This window comes from Myripristis murdjan, chromosome 17, assembly GCF_902150065.1.
Source record: "Myripristis murdjan chromosome 17, fMyrMur1.1, whole genome shotgun sequence".
Taxonomy (NCBI): Eukaryota; Metazoa; Chordata; class Actinopteri; order Holocentriformes; family Holocentridae; genus Myripristis; species Myripristis murdjan.
The window spans coordinates 25,841,172-25,859,507 of record NC_043996.1 but is presented as its reverse complement, the minus strand read 5'-3'; the positions used below and the strand labels follow the sequence as shown (position 1 = coordinate 25,859,507).

The window sequence follows — 18,336 nt, the reverse complement described above, 5'->3', positions numbered from 1 at the left end:
CTTTTATCGAAGGAATGCCGGGTCAAAAATTGAGGTCATGTCACTCAAGATATCATAAATTTGAGGAGACGTCCACCTGCCAAACCCAGAGACACTTTCACCCAAGACCGACTCTGCTAAGAGCCATCGCATTAAGAGAGAGAGCGGAGGCAATTTAAAAATACATTGGCATTTACGTCTCTCTCAGTCTTGTCAGGGTTTTGAGCACGTGAGGCGGCGGCGGCGGCGGGGCAGACGAGGTGGGACGGTACAGTAACATATTAATCCTGACAGGGTGGGGGGTTTGATTCCCACCGCGGGGCTCCATCCGGAAATTGACGCCGTCACAGTGATGTGAGGGGCTTTGAAACGGCGAAATGATGGAAACTATGTCGCCACTTACACCGCCATGAACTGAAATGACAATCTGGGCTCTATGACAAAAAACTAAAACTAATCAAAATTTGTTTTAAAAAGCAGTTTTCCCAATTTTCTTTGAGCTTAAACACTCTTTGAGGGCATGGCTGCATTTATATTCAGCCTGTTTTTGCCTGTTTTTGAGAAATTTGCTGTTTTTAGATGCCGCTGACAAAGAGAACGTATAAATACATCACATATGAGCTTGGTCCAAATCAAATTATGAAACAGGAGCATCAAATCTCAAACCAGCCAAGTTCAGGTGGAAAATGACCTTTTATGAATCTCCAGGATGTGAACCTGCATTTCCATTTGATTCACTGACCTCGCTTCCCTGTTTATCTTTTAATCTTAAATTTGTGCATATGATTATACTTAATAATGTTTCCTAAACTCGGTTGTATACACTGGTTATTGCAAAGCCTTTTTTTTTTCATGTGTGTTTTGTTATTTTTCTGTTGCCTGTCTTTAATTGCACCATGATGCCATGTGCTGTGATCACTATAATGCACTTTGTCTTTTTCTATTTGTGCATTTGAATATTTGTGTATTTCACTGATGTTCATTAATGTACTCTGTCCCCATCAAACAAACAAACAAACAAATACATAAATGCAAAACCAACTGCCTGCCTGGGACAAATGAAGCTGAAGCTTGAGCCGTGAACGTTGAGATCTGCGTCAAATCGAGAGGAAAAATCAGATTTTGGACCCTTTTGGACAACCACAGGTGAGAGGATGGTTATCAACAGTGGCTCCTGTCGCCATCTAGTGGCCAGAGTGCCTGACGACAGCCTCCACAAACACAAGTTTGATTGACAGCTCAGGCAAACGCACCTGAGCTTCATCTGTCAAAATCAGTGTCAGCGTTTTAAACCCACCTCAAACTCTTCGCTGCAGACAGGCTGTCACATCATTTGCCGTTGATGCGAACAATATTAGGGTTTTGTCCAAAAAAAAGACAAAGGCATACAAATAAAGTGTGTCTGTATGTGTGTGTTCATGTGTGTAGTAAAAGGGGGGGCAAGAATAATGTGTAATCAGCTACACAGATAAATAAATGAATAAATTAACCTGCAAACAATTAAAATAATAATTACACAAAGCAAAAAACGAGTAATTAACATGTACTTACATGCATTTGAACACTTGTGTATACAATTAAAACAGTGATAATTTCATTAATTTGCCTTGACCTCATTTATGATTACTATATTATTGTATGTGGCTGATTTATTCCTGTGCTGCCCTGCTTCATTTTGAGTCTGCCTGTATTCCTGTCTGTTTTTATTGCTCATCTCATTTCCCTTTAAGTTATTTCCAGTTTATAGTCTGTAAAAGACTCTGTCAAACAAGGGGGAAAAAAAAAATCACTGTAAAAATCACAGCTAATTCTTTGTGGTGTTATTAATGTTTTGGACGCAGGAAGTAGCTGATCCAAGTCCGTCTTCCCGGCTCGTCTTGCTGATTGAGCGTCGAGCTGCTCTCAGGCCTGATGAGACGCCGGTGGAGTGAACCGGCGAGCCCCATCGATCCACGCCGCCTCTGAACGTGCCAGCTGAGAGGGCAGAGGCTTTGGCAGCGGCCCACTCCGCATTAATGTGAAGAGACTATTAGTGGGAGAAGGTGATTAGAAGGCTGTTGGAGCTGTGTGTGTGTGTGGAGATAGATGATGATACCTCCGCAGCAAGAAATAAAACCTCTGCTTCTATTCACAATGAAACTGCACAAACAATATGTGTACTCTAAAAGCATCATAAAACACCCAAGATAAAACCCATTAAAACAGAAAGGTGCACTCAGAGTGTTTAACTCGCGCAGTTTCCACATCACATCGTTAACATGCTTCTTACCTGTCATGCTTTTAATTGAAGATAGTGTTTTTTATTTGTTTGTTTAATGAATTCAAACATTAAAAAATGGTGTTTATGCGTGTGTGTGGTTGATTTAAAGACTTTTTTTAGAGACTGCACTTATGCATCTTTTTGTGATACACTACAAGGGGCTCCCTTGTGGCCCTCGACCCAGCTTTCCACAAAGTTTTGTCGTGTCACCTGCATCCTTTTGGAAGTTGTGCACCTTTTCATGATAGGCCACGCCCACTTGGCCAATTGTCATGAAAACGTGACCCGCTCCTCCTGGATTCATGACCAAAAATGATGATAAAATCTTACAGTGTTGTGTGAATCCATTCGGAGGTTATGCACGTTGTTGTGATAGGCCACGCCCACTTCTCACACCCCTGTCCGGCCCAACTTTTTGAGGTATCCTGCTAACAAACGGACAAACAAACAGCCGGGATGGGGCGAAAACACGCCCACCGTCCAGCTGAGGGAGGTAATGAAATATGCAATACAAAGAGAGAGAGGATCCTTTGATGTTCTGTGCTGAAACATTCATGTCTCAACAGGAGAAAGAAGCTAAAATCACCTTAAAGGGACAGTTCACCTAAAATACAAAAAATATACACTGTACAACTTCCCAAATAGCTCTGATGGAATCGATGCATCCGGGGATTTCCTGTTTGACCTGGTGATGTTTACAATCTCAGCATCCCAGTGCAATGACTTTTACACACGAAAAGCTTGACATCAACAGTTTTGTTCAAAAATCACAACACACACATGCGCCTGACATAACACACAGCAATCAGGGGCGAACAGTTTTGTTGGGAACTGATTGTGAAAGACAAATTGTGAGTTTATGATTTTATGATTGAGATTTTACTCCTTTGAAGTGGACAGATGCAGTTTGCTGGTGTTCTTTGATTCTCGGTGAAACTCGCGGAAAATATCGCCATAATCCAGAACAGACAAGGAGATGGCCTCAATTATCTGCTCCCTAATACATTATGATAATTAAAACCTTACACTCACCATCTTGGATGTTAAAGATGTGAGTGTTTCCAAACCGTAGCAGCGAGATGTCGTCTCAGTCCTCCAATATGAAGGGACGCATATCGCGTACAAAGCCGTCTGTCTGTCTAAGCTGCCTGAGGCTCCTCTCACACCCTGAGGTCAGAGGTCAGAGGTCACTCTCTGGCTTGAGGCTGTTGGGAGCTGGACAGAACAAAGCACACACTGTCAGTCTCAACTACAAAACTTCACCCCGGCTTTCACCTTTCAGTATGTGGACGTGCGATTTCTCAGTGGTGTGCTCATAAATTTCTGTTTTGTTTTTTGCCTTGATTTGGTAGTCTGTGTAGTAAAGGGAGACAGGAGACATTTGGGTCATGCAACAAACGTCCCGGGCCGGATTCAGACCCCTGATATGAGTCTTATCTCACTGACCGGGACACGTGATGGGGTGATTTCTACCTTGATGAAGGCCGAGCCGGCTGCCAACGATATTTCTTCATCTGCTGGTCACAAAGCATCACTCAGAGAAACATTGCAATCGGAAGAAAAACTAATGTGTATGTATGTGTTAGCCTGCTGTGTTGGTTGATCTCATGTCTGTGTGTGTTGATGTCCTGGACCAGGCTGTGTGTTTTATCTTAATAGGTGAATATATGACTGTAGTGATTTATAGAGCCTCTACAGCAAAAGGACTGCCTAATTTGCTTATGAAATGAGGCAGCATCTTGTCTTTTGCATCAATGAGTACCTTTTATAAAATAATATCAAACTATTGACTCCATTATATATGCATATTTCTAATTATCAGGTCTTTTTTTGTAACTTTTTACTAATTCCTTGCTAATTTTAGGGTAATTTCTTGTTAAGCTGCTCATTTCCTTTTCCTGTGTGTTTGAAAGAAATCAAACGAATCTGCACAGGTTTCAGAGGGGTAACATGTAATAATCCATATATTTACTGGTTGCTAGGTCTAAAACTGGGCCAGTAAACAATAAACAAAAAGATCCACAGCTGTATGGCCATGTAGCATAAAGCCCTTCATTTGTATTGTGAGTTGGATTCTGTATTTTTTATTTTTTATTTTTTTGCTGTTCCTTAACAGAGAAATTCACTCTGAAAGTCAGAAGTGAGGGTCAGATACGGTCAGGATTCGGTGTCTTGTTCACTTCAGCAGGATGAAGCTCAGTGTCAGGCAGGACAGGAGGATGATTTCTGTGCTCGCTGCTCCGCCCTGCCGCCGCGTCTCAGACCTGCGGAATGTGCCTTTAATTATTTACAGATAGAGCGCAGCCTGTTGTGCGACAGCCTTTAGCCGCAAAAATTCAGCTCTCACTCTGTGTTGTGAGGACGAAACCACCGCAGGCCTAATCTCTGAGAGGAGAGATACTGTAATTGCCTTACTTTCTGTGACATCCGGAGGGATTGAGGAGCCTCAAAGCTGCTTTAAGACTTCCATTAAAAACAGGTCTGAGTTAAGCCCGCTTATGCTTGTGAACAATGCCTCTCCTCCTGAAAAGTTGCCTGCTTTGAACGCCTTATCCTTTACTTTTTCATCACGCCGAAACACGAGACACTCGCTCGTCTTTTTGATGCTCTTTGGATTCAGACGGGCACCGCGGGTGACTTCTGCTGAAGTCAACACAAGCGTGAATAATGGGATTTTTTTTTCTTTCTTGAAAACAATATTGCCTTTTGAATGAAATATGAAACACTTGATGAGAGCGGTAATGAATAACAATAAGTTGTGGTGTGGCTGTTGAAAGGTGAAACGGAGAGGAACTGTCAGCGTGAGAAGATAAAACAAGTCGAGGAGTTTCCTCAGAGGCTCCTGACATTTCTCTCCAAGCACAAAACACCTTTTTTTTTCTTCCTCTCAGCAGTGTGTGCCCTTTTAATCAACTCCTTTTCCAAAAAGCGTGTCTGCGGTGGGTTGAATATAAAACAAAATGGCACATCTGGTTTTGAAAAAGAGGTTAGAAGTTGTTCAGATGTTTCTTTTCAAGCCGGGACGCTGTGTTGTTTTTACATTGTGATAATTAATAAAGCTCAAAGCGTCATCGTGGCCTGATCTGTTTCTTTCTGTGCACACACACACACACACACACACACAGTATCGGTAGCTACCTTCTCCATCACCTTAATCACTCTCACTCCTCTCTCTCCATTCAATACACACCTGAAATCCCGGCTCAGCACCAAAGCTGATTGGATGTTTGCTCTCCACTTCTCTCGTCTGTAAAGCCCCTGGAGAAATCACATCAACTTTTAATTCTCCTCCATTAGAGAGACTGTCTCTCAAGCAAACGCCTAACGTTCCATCACGTTGCGCAGAACAGAAAAGTCTCTTTGTTTCCGATTCTCGACGCCTCGTGTGCTTGAATCTCATATTCTGTATTCTCTCTGTTTTCAGACGTCTTGTCTCCTCATGAGGGTTTCCACTGAGGCGGCAGCTGTAGACTGCGGCGGTGATTTGTTGAGCGTGATATTAAAAGATGTTAGATTGAAGAGACTTTACCAGAGAGTCTTTTCTGGCACTCGAAATGTCTAAAAAAATGTTGTTGTAGCAGTCCGCGCAGCAGGGTATGATGTAGTGTCGACACATTGAGTATGAGGGAAATATTGTGTGTTGTTTTTCAGTATGGAAAAGAAAAAAAGAAAAGAAAAAGAAGGGAGTTTTAGCTTTCTTCTCGTCTCTGTGGAGGAATTTGACCAGCTCATCTACAAATGTAATTAAGTCAAGTCTCTGAAAATGTCTAAAATGCCACCGATGGAAGATATCTGCAATGATATTTCTGAAACTGTAATCCCAGACATGAAATCCTATATTCTGAAGATTTGTTGCTCTACCTCTAGATATCAATAGCAGGTCTGACAGCTGGAATTTCACTTTCTAGTAGAGATGTAACGGTGCATATCTTGAGATCCAAAACAAAAAAAAAGTAGGGCATCAGGATTTCAGCAAAACGCTGCTCCTGGGTAAGGAAAAGCCTTTAGATCAAAGACAAAGCAAAATGTGCTGCACTAAAATGAGCAAAAAAAAACTCAGGAAAATAAAAGCTTTATTGATTTTTAATGCTGTCTTTGTCCTCTAAATAAAAGCTTGTATTTTGTAACCCACCGTTGCATCTGGACCAGGACAAATTTCCTTTGTTGTTGACCAGCGGACAGATTTAAATGGACTTCCAAAATGTAGATGAGTAGATGAATGAGATTCCATGCAAGTCAATGGTTTTTAATGGTAAGAAGTCATGCTGTGTAAATCTGGTGACATTTCAGGCTTCATTTCAGACACAGGACGAGTCGCGAGTTTTTATTTGGGCATTATCATGATTTAATTCACTATGTCTTATATCACAAAGAAAGTCTTTTGAAATGCAGACTAGAATTTCTGTATATAAACTGTACACAAAAAGCAAGGCACTATACATTCAGAATCATCCGTTGTTTTGCTCTTCCTCCTAAACGCCATGCCTTCACATTAAAACCCTTAACTTTGCTCTCAGGTACTCGTTTACGCCGCCTTCGTTAGCTTAAGGTGTTGCATTTGAGCATCATGAGGTACCTACTTGGCCTGACACTTTTCCAGACAAAAAAAAAAAAAAAAAAAAAAAGGAAAACGCGCACACACACACACACACACACACACACACACACTCACACACAACTTTCCTAGCAACATCTGACACGACACGTTCAGCTGGATACACCGACCTCACCCTTCTCCTGCAAGGTTCGTTTTTTTTTACATAGATACAAAGTCACAAACGCGCACCTACACACACGTATACACACATAAAAACGCACGCGCACGTACAAACATTATATACACAGTCGCACGTAAACACACAACCACAGCGCCGCGCCCCGGCCACCAGGCGCCAGGCGTCCTGGTGCGCCGCGGCGTCTTTCACGAGTCCATGGCATGAGCGGCGAGTTAAGTGCTTGTAGGAGACGCCACATACACACGTACACCATGTATGAACCGAAGCGAGGTTATCGTGTGGCTTTCGCCTTCCGTCGAACCACTTGAACTGGATTTCCTTAAGTAATTAGACAGTCGAAAGGTAAAACATGACTATAAGCAAGGCTAGTGCGCCGCGAGGCTCGTCCTCCACGTCCCGCGAGTCTTCCTCTGCTTCTCGTGACGCCTTCGAGGTCACCGCGAGCCTTCAAGCAAACGTCCTCGGACTTCAAATCCACCCAAATCAGGGGGGGGTAAAAGACATTTCCTGCCATTCCCATCTCCACTGTCCGCTTCACGTACTCTACCGTCTTCTTCACGTTAAAACAGTCCTTTGGCCTTCTTCAGGTTCACTTGCTTCCACCCTGGCAGACTTTCGTATTCCTCTCTCGTCATTTCCAATGCTTTCTGTAGGCGAAAACAGATTCACACAGTTAGATAAACGGTGAGAAAATCACACGTGACCTTTAATGGAGACTTCGCTGAGTTTCAAATAGTGTTTCAGTGCCAGGTTGGGGTTTTTTTTTTGTGTGTGTGTGTGTGTCATGCTTTAATTGTGATCAACTTAATAGCCTCAGCAGCCATTAACTAATAACCACTGTAGCTGGTAAAGAAAAGGACTGAAATAAAACAAAAAAACTTCCTTTTGTTTTGTAACAGGATAATTGCATAAGCACTGGAAACCATGGTGACTGGGTTTTCTTTTTCTTTTTTTTTTTTTTTTCTTTTATTGTGGTAAATCTCGTTAACTTCTCCCACTGAGCAATTTTACACCGACCTAAAATTAGGTTATGTAGTGTTACAAGTCAAAGTTTGGTTGATATCTTCATTTTAAACCTACATATTCTGGGGTAAATGCCAAAAACGTGTTCGTGATTCATGGTTTAAATGTGTAAAAATGTGTTTCCTTGGCTTGGTCTAAAACTGGGTGCTGTATGGCCTAAAATATCCTGCGCTACATGAGAGATAAATCACAGTCGTCACATTGAAATAACTTGTAGAGCTCAGCGGGTTGTTGCTGATGTGCGCATCGGCACCTCAGCAGAAACCCCACACTGGCGTACAAGGGGAGCTCTTATTTGTTTCATTTCGGTTGTTCCTTTTCTTTTCCAGCCTCCATTTACGCCCACGTATTTAAATCTCCGGAAAAAGAGAGAGAGAGAGAGAAAGAGAGAGAGGGGAGGTGAGTCTGGCAGCGCTGCAGCGTGACTGACTGTGTATCATCGGTGCGTTTTGTGTGAATTGAGAAGAAAGAGTCACAGGTGAAAAGGTGTGAGGCGGTAAAAGAGAAGCAGAAAAATACAGATGCATTTAACTGAAGGATGTGGCACAGTTGAGGATATGCAGAGCGTATCTGCGTTTTATGCGTATCAGCTGCTGTGGGTAAACCCTTAAAGCCCACTTAAGGAGGAGGGGAGGCTCATTACGTTTTAATGCGCCCGTACAATTAAAGGTATCGGTCCAACATACCAAAAATAGCAGAATACTGGCATATCATGGGTGCTGAAGCATTTGATTTAGTGTCAAAACAGTCAAGATGTGGATTAAATTGACATTATTGATTATTATTATTACTTAGAAGAGAGCTTATTCTCTGTGAGGCACTTTCCAACAATTCATCCTAATTTTTTCTTCTCCTAATATGGTTTTTGTGGGACTTTCCTCTCACCTAGCTCATTTTTCTTTCGTCATACACTCTGATAAAATTTGGGCATGTGGGATGTACAAATAAACTTGACGGGACTTTTTGCACTGCCAAACAATCAGATGGATTATTTTAGCGGCTTTTAGCAGCTCCCTCCCCTGCAGCAGCACACCCACCTCCTCAACCAGCGCCACACTTGTGAGTGGGAGTGAACAGGAGTGAGCAGGAGTGATTCAGAGCTGTCGGATCACAGTCATACGATGCTGACGTGCGGGAGAGAACAACAGGTCGCCAGAGCTCATTAATCACAAGTGACTCTCCTTACCTGAGTCCACCTACAACTTAGTCTGTAAGGCGAGAGTTAGATGAAGTTAGGACGGACCGCTGTGAGTGAGACGCTGCACTCATATAGTCATTAAGTTAAAGGAAAATTCCACTCTGTTTATTACCAATCTGTGACATTCAGCACATTTCGGGGGGTATTTTTTTAAGTCAAACATGTTGTTTTGATGTTCCATTAAACTTTTAGATAGCTGAAAACTTTCCTGCAAACTGCTTTGTTCAAATATCTTCAGGTATCTTCAGGTTTTCATCTATGTTTGGCCATAGAATAATAATAAAATAAAAAAAAATCAAGAAAATGGACCAAAAAATACAAAACAAACATTAGTAGTGTTTAAGAGTGGATTTTTCCCTTGAAGACATTTATGATAACAAATTGAGAGGATAATCTCCTCAGGCACAACATGTCAAGCATGTTCTGCCTGCCCTGTTAAAAGAAACTATATGAAGCAAAAGTCAGTACATCTCTTGTATGTTCAGGAGACAGGCAGCAAAATATGACTCTCCACTTCTTGCTCTTGTCTCCCATCGCAGGCTGAGAACTCGTGTGTTCAAGATGCACCTCATGCCACCTTCTCCCACGTCTTTCTGCTCTTCATGCTCCTGCTTGCTCTTATCTTGAAAAAATATCCCTTTTCTTAGCTGTTATTTTTCTCTCTTTTTCTGGCATTTCTCCCTTACATGATCTTTCTGGGGTCACAGGAATACTGTCAATGCACAACAACTCTTATTTTTTTATTTATTTATTTTTTTTGTTAGTGATCTAGAAATTCTAACTAAGCCGATTTTCATTAAAAACTCACTAAGAAAATGATGAGTGTGTTTCCTGCTGTGACAGCATCTGTTTAAACAACCTGGGCCTCTTTCCAGCAGTGGGAAATAATGGTATTATTACTTAAAGTGAAACAAATCTTTGTGGTACAAACTGAGAGCTTATTTAACGCATTATTTTACAGATCATTGAAATTACCCCCCTGAAAAGGACCACACAGCCCTTAAAATTCAATCAAGCCAAGAAAAAATGCCCTCCAAAAAAGAGATTGAGGTTGCAATAACTGGAATCGCAAAAACGAGGACTCAGTTGACAAAAAATTTGTAATTTTACTGCCTCTTGGACTAACGATGAGGCCCATGTAGACATAACCATTAAATTATTCCATGCATTTGTAAGTTGAGTGGACCTCACTTAAATTGTCCCTGGGCAAGTCTGGTTATTGCAACTTTAATTTGGTACCCTGGCTCCAACATTTATTTAAAAAAAAGTGTGTGTGTGTGTGTGTGTGTGTGTGTGTGCACCGACCTCGAAGTCCTGGTTGGAGAGGTAGAGCTCCAGGCGGAGCGGGTCGACGCCCTCGGGCAGCGGCCGGGCCAGCAGCTGGGCCAGGGGGAAAGTGTTCTGGCACAGCCGGGCCAACACGTCCTCCACCAGGATGATCTGGTTACACACCTCTGCCTCCTGCAGCACACAGGACAACATCACACACAAATGTAGCGTGTGTTTGGACAATTAGATTTGTGTGAGAGGAAAGTGTGTTTGCAAGTCTGCAAGACAGAGGGAGACTGAGGCTGCTTGTGTCTGTGCGTAGGCACATCTTTTCTGTGTTATAATGTGGCAGCAGTTTTTCAACATGTGTGTGAAGAGAGAAAATGAAATGAAACGTCATTGATCCTCCCTGGGGAAACAGCGTGGCTCCAACAGCAAAAAAAATTAAAGAATAGGATACAATATGGACAAAAGTAAACGGCACAAAAAGAAAATACAAAATAAGCAACAAAAGCAGTAAAATAGAGAAGAAACATTTGTGGGGTTATTAAGTTATCTAAGTATCATTTCCCACACATGTAAGAAGACTGACTGATTGGGTAGTAAGGGAAACAGTATGGATAACTCATGTATAGATTTACAGCTCTGACAGCTTCTGTTAGCTCTCTGATGTTTATTTAAATATGACATTTTAAATATCTATTTTAAGACATCAATCAATCAAAATGTCCTCATATAGCATCTTTCATGCACACAAGTGCAAGAAGCTTAACATCGAGATCAGTGCATATAGGAAAAATACATATGAAAATCACTAAAGTATAAATAAAAGTGTAGGACATGAAGAGAGGTTTGGATGCATGTTTTTTCAAACTACATGTTGTGACAGTACAAGCAATCCCAGCAGTTTTTTAGTGTGTGTGTTTGTGTTTGTGTGTATAGGTGTGTGCGTGTGTGTGTGTGCTGACCCTCTCGGTGATCTCGGCAATGTCCTCTCTGTGCTCCCAGCTGGGAAACATGTTGGTGAAGGTGAGCGGCTCCAGACCGGCGTGGATCAGGTACGACTTCTGAGGCTTCTTCTCGTTTTTCTCTGCAGGAGAAAATCAAAAATTCATCAGCTGGAAATCAGCAGAGGAGCTGGAGCCTGCTTCAAAATGCCACGCAGACTACGCTCTGTTTCAGCTTCAAAATGCTTTTTTTTAACGAGTGTGCAGATGTACTCAGCCTTTTGACGCTCTTTGCAACCTTGTTCAAGTCCAAATTCAAGTTCAGCTTTATTCAAAGCCCAGCATCAGTGTTTTCAGTCTCAAAGGGCTTTACATGCCCACAAGTTTACAACAAACAGGCCAACGCCCCTGACTTACTCCTCACAGCTGGAGAGAAAAAACTCCCCCCAAAAGCCCAGCTGTAACAGAGGAACAAATGGAAGAATGTATATTTAATGAAGTCATTTTATTCAACTTAATATCATTATTCAATTTAATATTGTATTCATAATTTCATGTTACAACCTATTCTCATAGATATTAAATGAGTGAATAGTGACATCTAGTGGTGAAATACTGAGTTGAGTCCCAGTGACATGAAATGAAAAGACAAATTACATTTTTATTTCCGTATTACAACATATATTAATTTAACTATGAGCGCTCAGAAACATATTTTTAGATTAAAATCCTGCTACTTTTTATTCCTCTTTGTGTTTTTTCCATTACCTCATGATGCACCAATAGTCACACATACAAAATTTTTTTGAAAGCAACCCTTCGCCATGCTTTCCAAAATATACAACCTGCAGCTTTTCAACTTTCAAAGTGACATGAGTGGAAACGTATGAGGATGGACGTTTGATTTTTGAAGTTCACCCCTGAAAATCTGGACTCATTTGTCTCAGATACAATAGTTGTGTCCAAGCAGCTGGAGTCTGTTAATTTTGAAGAATGTGAAATTTGCCACAGCTTTGTATTATTTGTATTATGCTCTATGGCATCTGTTTATTCTGGTCCAACAATCCAACATGAAACTCTTCCCTCCCTGTGATGCATCCCATCCTTAAGCTCCCATTTCAAAGGGAAACACAGGCTTGAGGACATTTCACTGACCTCCCTTGACACAATTTCTCAATATTCAAGTCGTCAGCATTCAAAGAGTTACCTTTTACAGCCATTTGGAAATACGGAAGAGTAGGTTTCATGTACTTATGCATCTAAGGATTAAATATTGTGTGTAAGACAGAGGGAAGCTCTTTTGTCACACACAAATGCAACACACCTTGAGACTTTTATTGATGAAGCATTTCTGTTTCAGCCCTACGTTGCCTTACCTTTGCAGTACTGCAGCACGGTCTCCATGGCGCACTTCCTGTCTGCGTCCCAGCGGATACGAGCCGAGCCGGGACTCTCGCTGTCCTGAGGCCACCAGCCCTGCCACAGGTAGACCTCGTGGAAGTTATCCACCAGGAACAGCGCTGAAGGAGAGAGGGGACGACTCATTACATGATGTTTTGTTTAATGCAAGACACGTGCCATAAACAATAAACAATTCTTTCAAGTAACTTGATATTTGTTTTAGAATAATGAACATGATCTGTGTGTGTGTGTGTGTGTGTGTGTGTGTGTGTGTGTGTGTGTGTGTGTGTGTGTGTGTGTGTGTGTGTCTCACCAGGCTGTGGTGCGTTATAAAGGTCTTCCTGCAGGAAGGGAAGTGAGCTGACCAGATCTGGGACTCTGGACAGGTGGAAAAACTCGGTCGCCACAAACTCTCCTGATGAGCTGCTGAGCTGGAAGAGCCGCGGCGTGAAGTTGAATTTACCTGGATCTGAGAAAACAAACAAACAAACAAACAGTCAAACACAAAAAATACATGTTATCCTCCAAGAATAATGCGAGTATTTCCAGGGCCAATCAGGCGTCACCCGTCCAGGTTTCATCAAAATTATAGTGTTTACTAACAGTTTTTGTTTTATTTTCAATGTTTCCAATGATTTATTTATTTTGACTGCTCAGAATCGTCTCCCATTTAAAGCATGTTGCTTTGCATTTAAATGTACAAAGTGTGCTATATAGATAAAAGTTGATTAATTGAGACTTTATGACCTTTCAAAGTTAGAAATCTTGACCATCAGTGTTTCATCAGGATAATTAGTTTAATTTCCTCAATGCCATAACAGAGACAAAATGCACAAAATGCACTCTCTTTCATCCCTTTTGTTGAAATCGGACCAGTGGTGTATGAGATGACAACTGAACTGCCATGTTTGTCAGACAGACAAACACAATCCGAACCATAATCTTTATGTAAAATCACTCTTATTTTCTGAACTCTCTCTGAGCATGCTGTGCTCTCTGTACCTTGCAGCATGCAGTCGTAGGCCTTCCTGTCCTTCCTCCCCAGGGCTTCCCAGAAGCCCGGAGGCTCCACCCCCTCGTCACACTCGTGGATGGTGACCTTGCTGCTGCTGTGGAGCCCCGCCTCCAGAGGACACCTTAGAGGACAACAAGGGTCACAGAGTTTACAAACCTCATGACATAATGTGGATTTGGCTATTCAAATGTTCTTTATATTGACTTTAACCCATTTTTTCATGCTTTCACTCTTGTTTTGGAATATTTTGTGAGGAGTTAAAGTAATAAATTGTTTTATTTTCACAAAAATAAATGGTGATTTTGCTGCTTTTGTATCATAGATTGATGTAACACAGAGGTGATTCAACTTAAAGCCAGCTGATGAAAGCTTTTGAATTTGCTTTTCACAACACTCAGTGTCTGGCTGCTCTTTCCTGAGTAATTAGACAGATAGCTTGAGCCGTGATAGCCACCATGCCTGCAAAAAAAAAAAAAAAAAAAAAAAAAAGATTGCCACCTACATAAATCAAACTCAATCAACAGAAAATCCAAGGAGAAAGATGTCACAGTCCCGCCCACACTGTTTGACTGACAGGTGATGTTTGGGATGTGCAGTGCAGAAACACCACAGCAATCAGCACTGGGCAGCAAAAAAGGAGACAAAAAAAAAAAGCTTTTGCTGGACAAGTTCTGAATTTGCGTGAGCATACTACATGAGAATGTCCAACATGCTCAAAGAATAATCTCCATTACAAATCCATTAGATGAGGCTGAACGGCAGCGCATGACCTCGGGACTGAAATCAATCTGAGCTCCATCAGGTGATAAAACCATTCCAGAAACACATGACCTGAAGCCAGAGGCCACCACGCAATCAGTTCAGCCGGGGTCAGCATTTCAATAACTAACACATGACATTACTAACTGCAGACCCTCGGTGCCTCAGTTGTTATTAGGGGAGGCAGGGTGGCCTGATTTGGCCCTCACCACGGGGGCTTTACTGGTAAACCACCCCTGCATTGCAACTGTATGTTTACCAGTTCAACCTCGGGCTCTGCTGACACAGTTTCCCTCAGTCCATCTAACTATTCTTCTCTGTGCTGCCTGACCATACATTTTAAGTTTTCTGATGTCTGAGAAATTATTTTAGGCAATTTTTGAAATCAAGGACATCACACGTCCACGGTACTGTTTGCGCCTTAGCCACCTGAGCCAGGGCTTCCTACACTGATGTTTAACACACCACAGATCCGCATTTGAGAGGATTTTGTCCTAAGGAAAGCCTCTGAGATTTGTTAGCTCTTATGTGGGGAAATAACAAGAGCCAGTACAGCCAAACTATGATCCAACTATTGAAAAATATAGTTTATAGAGAATTATATAATATATAATATGTAATAATATATTCCATTGGATCACTATGTATTACAATCCCCCTTACATAAATCCTTGTTTTTCTAACTTCCAAAAAAAGTACAATTAAATGAATTAAATGTTGCTCCTTTTGCTGGGGACCTCTGTGAGCCTCTCAAGGGCCATTAGTGGCCCCTGGACTCCACTTTGAAAACCACTGACTTGCCAGTAGTGTCCAGTGGGTAACCGATCAAAGTTAAACTAATGCGTTTAACTTGTGAGCTGTGATTCTTCCCATGAAAATGCCAAGTGCATCTTTGGAGTCAGGACAAGTGTCTGTGTTTTAGTCTTTTGTGATTAAAATTGCTGAATTATCCAAGGAATTATAATCTGACAGACCATTTTGCAGATTTGTCAGTCAAACAAAATTCTTTGATGATTATTTTACTTAGGATTTCATTAACCAGCTATGACCCAGGTGTGCTCTGCCTCCTGATAACTCTCTCCACTCACTGTTCCTTGATCTTGAGCGCGGCGGTGTTCCCCACGGAGCGGGTGTGGAGCTGCGTCTTGCAGCCGTGCCACAGGTAGATGATGGCCTTGTTGATGTTGAGCAGGATCATGGAGGCTCTGGAGCGCAGGCTGCTGCAGTGACACGCCACCTCCAGCAGGTGGCCCTCCACCGGCACCTCACCCCGCACGCAGTACAGGCGCCACTCACCTGGACACACACAGGCCGGAGGAACACAGTGAAGAGGAGGTGACATGAAGGGTTTCATCTCTCACTCAGTATTTCAAAAACTCACAAAACTGTACGTAAACGACCGCAGATGACCCACAGCTGGAACAGTGACTCATACTTTCCTTTACTTTCCAACAAGTTTTATAAGAGGAGGGGGCATCTTTCTTTTTTTTCTTCAAATGATGGATGACTCATTTTGAAATGAAACTGTAAACAGCTACTCAGATCTAAAGCCTTGTCAAATAAATGATTGAATATCAGCATCTTAGACTAATACAGACGAATGGAATATTTGATTCACAGATGCATTTTACCCATTTTGATACAATTATTGTTATTGTTAGGTATAATTATTTCCTGATAGTCACTGACCCAATTTTCCAAAACACAGATGATTGGTTCCTTCTGTTTTGTTAGCAAAGCACATAAAATAAGCAACAATCGTAGTAACTTCATACAGCTGTCATTTTGTAAGAGCTGGGGTCACATTTTATTAAGTGAACAATGTCTGCAAATATGGGCAAACACAACTGCTACTCGTTCAAACAGTGGAAACGCCGCGGTGTAACAGGTTGCAACGGAAAAAGATGTAGAGAAAACAAACACGGTGGGAAAACATCATCAGCCAAACTGCAGGTAGATGCTGGCAGCGGCTGGCATGTTCACTCAGCTCGCGGTCTGGCAGACGATTTGGCAGGTAACCAGACTTCATTTGGAAGTCTGCGTGGTTGCTGACTAGCAGAATAGCTGAATCCGTTTGGATGTGTCCTGCAGACGTATGGACTGCTTTTCTTTCTTGGGAATAACGAGAACGATTCAGCCTGATATTCCTCCATGTCCCTCCTTACTCTGCGTGTTCTCCTCCTCCTCCTCCCTCTTCCCGGCGTGGACGATCAACCCTCCATTGAAACATTGCAGGAAGCATGGAGGCTCCTTGCCCTGCTGCACCTGGACCTGTTACACACACACACACACACACACACACGCAGGGACACATAGGACACATGGGGTGTCACTGAGGAGTTTTTTTTGACACTGATACCAATTCTCATTCTTCAAATAAACTACTAGTGTAACAGCACATTAGTTTATGACTATAATCTGACATTAAAACTGAGATGCCGTTTTAGGGATCTAACATCTTGACACTTTTCCACACTTTTCAACATCCTGTGATGTAAAATATAGTTTGATGTTAATTAAAAGTTCACATTTTTTCACACAAAGCCATTGAGTTATGTCCTCAAGTTCAAGTTTATCTTCATCTTTATCTCGCAAGATAAATAAACAAATACAAAAAAAGACCACCACTAAAACAATGAAACAAACATAAAATTATGTAAAACACAGGAGCTGTAGTGTTGCTATAAATACAAGTGCCAAGAGTCAGATGCCAAAAAAAAAAAACCCACAAGCATAAATATGTAAGGGGCTATTCACTATGAAACGATCAATAGTTATGGCGATAATTCAAGAGATAGCTTCCTCTCAGACTGACTTCTCCCTCTCTGTTACACCTACACTCGTACATGATTCAGAATCAGAGCAAAAAAAAAATCTTCCATTCAGATAATAAGAAAAGAGTTAAAAATGTGTGTTGGATTCGAGCCATTTGGAGACGACCTGCAAAAGTTAGATAAGACTTGGATCTTTTTCACGAAGCGCGCTCTGTGCGCTGTTTGAGAAATGCACAGCTCTTCAAACAAACAAATTCTGGACAGGAACAGTGATTTTTAACTTTTCTATTCCTGCAATCTGGGCCACAAAATGAAACGTCTCAACCAGTTAAGGCTGGTAAACTGTGAAATTTGACGTAAATGTTCCTTATTGTTAGACTCGCCTCACATTATGTGGTATTAATATCGACACTAATCATGGGTTCTGAACTTTACAGGTGTACGATTTCAAAATGACACCAAAATCAATTAACTAATGCTCTATTTGGAGCTGCAACTAACAATTATTTTCTTAAATAATCTGTCAATTATTTTCTTGATTAATCGATTAGTTGTTTGGTCCATTAAACAATTTCCCACAGCCCAAGGTGATGTGCTCAAATGTCTTGTTTTTGTCATAACGAGCGGTCCACAACCCAAAGACATTAAGTTTACTCTCACAGAGGACTAAAGAAGCCAAAAAATATTCACATTCGCTGGAATCAGAGAATTTGGACATTTTCTTCTACAAAATAACTCAAATAAAACGATTAATTGGCTGTCAAAATGGCTGGCAAATTTTATAGTTGGCAACTAGGGGTGTTATGGTTCAGTAAACTTTATGTAAAATTTATGAATTTGTGAGCTCAGTGTGTGGTTACATGGCTCTCATACAGTGGATGTGTGTGTGACACTGCACTTTGTAGGGTGTGTTGTGTACTGAATGGTTCGTTTTTTTATGGCTTGGTTTTACATTCCTATTAGCTACTAATCAAT

The 18,336-nt window shown here is 41.5% G+C and overlaps 1 protein-coding gene across 5 annotated transcripts in view; it reads right to left on the bottom strand.

The window, feature by feature from the left end:
- Positions 1-7,158: 7,158 nt before the first annotated feature.
- The window catches only part of svilb (supervillin b), a 56,784-nt gene continuing 45,606 nt past the window's right edge, over positions 7,159-18,336 (bottom strand). For all 5 annotated transcript variants that reach the window (XM_030073788.1, XM_030073785.1, XM_030073786.1 and 2 more), the window contains 8 exons: positions 16,753-16,858; positions 15,676-15,883; positions 13,816-13,949; positions 13,127-13,282; positions 12,789-12,932; positions 11,434-11,555; positions 10,502-10,657; positions 7,159-7,622 (listed from right to left, as the gene is read on the bottom strand). In XM_030073788.1, the coding sequence (XP_029929648.1) occupies positions 7,536-7,622; positions 10,502-10,657; positions 11,434-11,555; positions 12,789-12,932; positions 13,127-13,282; positions 13,816-13,949; positions 15,676-15,883; positions 16,753-16,858 (1,113 nt within the window). In that variant the 3' untranslated portion in view covers positions 7,159-7,535. The remainder of the gene's footprint in view (positions 7,623-10,501; positions 10,658-11,433; positions 11,556-12,788; positions 12,933-13,126; positions 13,283-13,815; positions 13,950-15,675; positions 15,884-16,752; positions 16,859-18,336) is intronic.